Genomic DNA, 5170 nt, shown 5'->3' on the forward strand with positions numbered 1-5170 from the left:
CCCCCATTTATTTATTAACTCAATACAGTTTTATCTATTAGCTTTAGTCTGAAAAGTATTTTTTTGTGCACTGATGCTGATTTTGATGCTTGAATTGGGTATTTTATCGGTTTAATATTGATTTGACAAACATTTGCGCAATTATCACAGGACATACAAAATTACTAGCACCATCTTTTTATTCTACCGTGCCTGTGCTTTCAGAAAATATATGGGTGGGGTCTTTTACAAACGCTAGCAACGCAGCAGTAGAAAATCAAAACAATGGGAAACATTGCAAATATGGTGTGGCCAGCTGAGGTGTAAAGCGTTCAAGGGCTTGGCAACGAAAGGGTTAAGTGCTTGTTCACACCAATTACAGTGCGTTTCAGCCCAGTTAGCTGCTGGAATGCACTGTATCACATACTAAACTCTCACCTGCGTTCTGGGGTGGGAGGATCCGGTCCAGTGCAATCGCAAAAAATGCTGAATGCACGATTTATTGTGATCGCACTGGAACGCAGGCATTGTTGTGCCACGCGTTCTGGTGCGGGCGATCACTCCCCAGAACGCAGGTGGGAGTTTAGTATGCAATCCAGCGCAGTGAACAAACCCTTATGGTGGCTCCTTTCCCTTGCAGGGTCCTATGGAGCCACCCTTGTATATGCTAGAACTGGCAGCTTTATTATCATAGCAAGTCCTGACTGTCCTTTTGTCAATAGGAATCGCTCTTTTAGTGTCCATTATCTGCATGGCAGAAAGGTGCAGCTGCTGGTATACCTCACGTATAAGACGACCCCCGATTTTTGAGGGATGTTTTTAACTATAAAAAGTAGTCTTATACGCCAGCAAATACAGTACTTTTTTTTCAGCTCACACCATTGCAACGTGGTGGTGTAAACCGAGCCCATTCATGAGAAGGAAAATAGCCATGTCTTGCGTTGAGGCTGCGCTGGAAACAACGCCCAGCGCAGCTGCAACACATTTGGTGTGAATTGTCCCAAACTGAAGGAAAATCCAAAAGTTTGGGTTGTCACCTCAACAGGAAAAGGTGGGAAATCATCCATTGGGGACAGGTCTCTACGTTTTTTTTTTGCACTGAAATCAATGGAAAAGCATCCATATGCATATCAACACATCATGATGTGCATCAATGTGATGAGCGTTGATATTTAAAGCGACACAAAACCCTCAGCATTTTTCTCCTTATACACATCTACACAATGAACATTCTGCAAAGCCACATTTATGTTTTAGAATAAAGTCTTACTATTTCGAAAGTGTGCTGTGTTCGCTCCCGCGTCTCTTCTCTCCAGGCACAATTCCTGTCACTTAGTAAAGGTGCCCATACACTGCAGGGAAATCCCGCGATCGTACGAGAATCGTGCAGTGTATGGAAGGCGTGCGACCGTTTCTAATGTACGGTCGCACGACTTTTATATTTCGAGCATGTTGGAAAACCAGCCGAGAATTGTACGATTTTCGGCTGGTTTTTAACACGATCGAGAGATGACTGCCGAACAGGCCGGTGTGCGCACACGCACACTGCCCGTTCAGCATTGCAGTCATCAGAAGCTCGCCCCTCAGGGGGGCGGGCATGTGATGATCTCAAGTATGATCTGCCTGTCCAAGATGGGCAGATCGTATGTTTTTTAAGTGCTTTACAACCCTTGCAAGACAAAAGTCTTGTGAGGGTTGTAAAGTGTATGGGCACCTTAAGGCTGGGTTCACACCTAGGCGTATTGAATATGCGCATCTGTCGCGCGTTTTTACCGCGATTCGCGGTAAAAAAACGTGAGACAAGCGCCCGTTTCCAAGGGCTACTTGGCTGTATCCGAATGGAAACGCGAGACCAAAACGCCCCAAAGAAGTACATGTACTTACTTGGGCGTAGGCCGTTTTGTATAGCGTTCGGACGGAAATACGGCAAGGTGTGAACCAGACACATTGAATACAAAGGGATTTAGATGTTTGAGCGTTTTGTAGAGCGTTCGTCGAGCATTAAACGCGCTACAAAACGTTCAGGTGTGAACTAGGCCTAAGAGCCGTGCATGATGATTCTTTGCCTACAATTCCCATTACCAGAGAGGAATCATCTCTCACGGCACACACCTGCCTCTCCCCTCCTCACGATACACACTGACAGTTTTGCTGCTTGTAATCTCCTCTGCAATGCTCTGAATAATCAAAACTACTTACAAAAAATCTACAACAAAGTTTACAACAATCTACACAGAAAAACAACTTTAATTTCAAATGTAGGAGCCATATCCTCTGTGACTGTGTGACTAGATTCAGCATATGAGCCGAGACTCAGAAGAAAGTATGAAGCCCATGACACACTGCACGCAAAGCAGCGAGGATCGGTGGTGCGCGGACCTTTGCATGCAGTGTGTCATGTCATTTTCACTCTTGTAGTCCTTCACAGCTCCCATAGGGACCATGTAGAAGAAAAATAGCCACCCTTTGGCAGGATGTTGTGGCTGGAGAAAAATAAAATGGATTTTGGAACATTTAGAGCTGGAAAAAAAAGGTACAGAGTCATTGATTATATAATAGAAGTTATTTTTATTATTTAATTTCCGAGTTTAGTGTCGCTTTAATACAAAGCACATTGCATGAAAAACATGTGTCAACGTGCGTTTGAGGCATTGATTTAAAGAAGAACTCGGGGGTAATCTTAACTCTTCCAGTGGGGGTTCCCCTGGACTGCAAGGGTTAATTGCTTGTTTGTGTCTCAGTTCCAAAAAAAAAAAAAAGTTACACTTACCTAAACCTTGGATCTGGCCAGCTGTCACAGCACTCCCTCCTCCTCCACTGCAGTGATGGAATGTCCCTCGACGTCCTTAAGTCCTATAAACTTTGTATATAATGTGATGACTCGAGGATCCTTAGGGGGAGCATAGCCAGCCGGCTCCAATGATTAAGTATAACTGCTTTGCTATAATGTGTTATAATACACATTTTAGACCTGAAAAATACTTTAAACCCCCAAACATTATATATTTTCTGAAAGCCAAGACCGTGTAGAATAAAATGTTGACAGTTGCAAATTTTTATGTTGCACAATATTAGCGCAACTTATCAATCCCAAAAATTTTGTGAAAAATGCACTTAAGTTAAATTTAGTGCCCCAAAACATAATAAAATACCTATTTTTAATAATAAAATATTAAAGGTGAGGTTACGACAAGTAAACAGATACCCATCATGCCCAGGTAAAAAATTGTGTGAGTCTGTGAAACGGCGACTAAATTCAGTACCCCAAAAAGTCCCTACTGGTCATCAGTTTTGAGACACGCATAAATATTGGCCCTAGAATTATTGCTCTCACTCCGGCGTGCGCAATGATACCCAACATGTATATCGCGAGCGTCGTTTTCATACATAGGAGCACCTGACGCGTGTTTATGTTATGACGCACGTGCTCGCGGGTGACTTTAAATATGTTTTTATTATTTTTACATTTATTTTATTTGATATTTAAAAAAATATATTTTTTTATTTTACCTTACTTCACATTGGGGGGTGATAGCAGATTGGTGACGACAGGTACTCTTTCAGGTGATGCTGGGGGTCCAAAAGACCACTAGTATGACCTTTACACTCGAAATAAGCTATTGAAGTGCAGATCGCACTTCAATAGCTTATAGCTTGGCTTCAGGAGGACAGCAATGACAGCTATGGGACCGGAAGTGATGCAATACGCGTCGCTCTCATTCCCATAATACGAGAGGAAATCCGTGAACGTTCGTTTACAGTTCTCTTCCCCAGCTTTCCACCGACACCCAAGAAGCTTTGGGTGTCGGTTTACTGGCCCGGAGAAGCAATCTGTCAACAGCTGAGTCGCCAGAATCGCTTCTATTGTAAAGCCAACAGTCGGCTTTACAATAGAACTGTAAAGAGAGTCGCGGGGAGTCTTGTTAAACGGGCCTGGTGCCAGTGACATACTATGGACGTCACTAAAGGGTTAAATATATAATGCATTCAGGGCAAAAACGCATAGGAGCAAATTCAAGTTGAGAAGGCATTTTCCTCTCTTTGCCTAGATTTTCCCTTATTTCCTATTAGATTTACGTGACAAAGTGAAGGGAAATACACCCCCCCCCCCCCCCCCGAGGGGGGGGGGGGAAAACTACGAGGGGAATTTATCAAAACTGGAGCAGACAAAATCTGGAGCAGCTGTACATGGCAACCAATCAACTTCTCTGTTTCATTTTCAAATCTTAACTGAACTGAAGAGAGAAGCTGATTGGTTGACAAGGGGAACTGCTCCAGGTTTTTTGTCTGCTCCAGTTTTGCAGTTTTGATACATTTCCCCTAATGAGTGGAATTTATCAAAACTGGTGCAGACATGGCAACAAATATAAGCTTCCAGCTTTCATTTTGAACGCTAAACTGAAGAAGCTAAAGAGAGAACATGAGTGGCTACTATGGGAAACTTCTTCAGATTCTGTCTGCTCTAGTTTTGATAAAGCCGAATGATAAAATGGTCTGTTGTAGCATGCAGCTGGCATTTTCTGGGTGGCAACAATGAGTCGGCGTGCCTTGTATTGTTACAACCTAAGGCACTGTTTGCTTTTTTTTGTTGTTTTATAACTTTATTGGCAATATACAAAGTGTGCATGCCAGCCAGTGTGCTACAGAAAAATTAAGCATGTGTACATCATTCCGCACATCATACCAGTGTTGTGTTGACGGGGCACATATAAAACAATTATTTTTAGTGTGCCCTGACGGTAACCGGCGGGAAATTAGTGTGGAAAAACCACCAGTCACCGCAGAAGGTGGGAACGTGTCCCTACCCCTAAGGGATACAACTGAAGACAAGCTGGCTCAGAAACAAGTGTTCACTAATAACACACTGAAAGACAAAACTTAGTGTGAAAGCACGCCATGTCCGAATCCGCGACCCAGGATGTGAGTGTGTTACCACACCGAATATCAGACAAGACAATTCGCTACACAGTGTTGTAGAATTAACTCACCGAGACTCCCTGCCCATCGTTCACTTATCCTCCACCGGAACTAACTCCTTCCACACGCACTGTAGAATCACAAAACACTAGCGGGCCTCAGGACAGGACAGGAAGACTGCAGACGAGCAATACGGGTGTAGCGCCACCTTGTGTCCGGAGGATTAAACACCAGACAATGGTTCAATGGTCCATAAATGTGAAGTCTAGACAAG

The 5170-nt window shown here is 43.4% G+C and overlaps 1 protein-coding gene across 1 annotated transcript in view; it reads right to left on the minus strand.

Annotated features, from left to right (window-relative positions):
* DDX46 (DEAD-box helicase 46) overlaps window positions 1-5004 on the minus strand; it is a 121275-nt gene extending 116271 nt beyond the window's left edge. Inside the window, exon 1 of the mRNA XM_018573315.1 lies at window positions 4968-5004. Within this exon, the coding sequence (XP_018428817.1) occupies window positions 4968-4984 (17 nt within the window). The 5' untranslated portion in view covers window positions 4985-5004. The remainder of the gene's footprint in view (window positions 1-4967) is intronic.
* Between the last annotated feature and the right edge of the window lie 166 nt (window positions 5005-5170).

Source organism: Nanorana parkeri, unplaced genomic scaffold, assembly GCF_000935625.1.
Source record: "Nanorana parkeri isolate BGI_ZX_2015 unplaced genomic scaffold, ASM93562v1 scaffold2330, whole genome shotgun sequence".
In the NCBI taxonomy this organism is placed as follows: Eukaryota; Metazoa; Chordata; class Amphibia; order Anura; family Dicroglossidae; genus Nanorana; species Nanorana parkeri.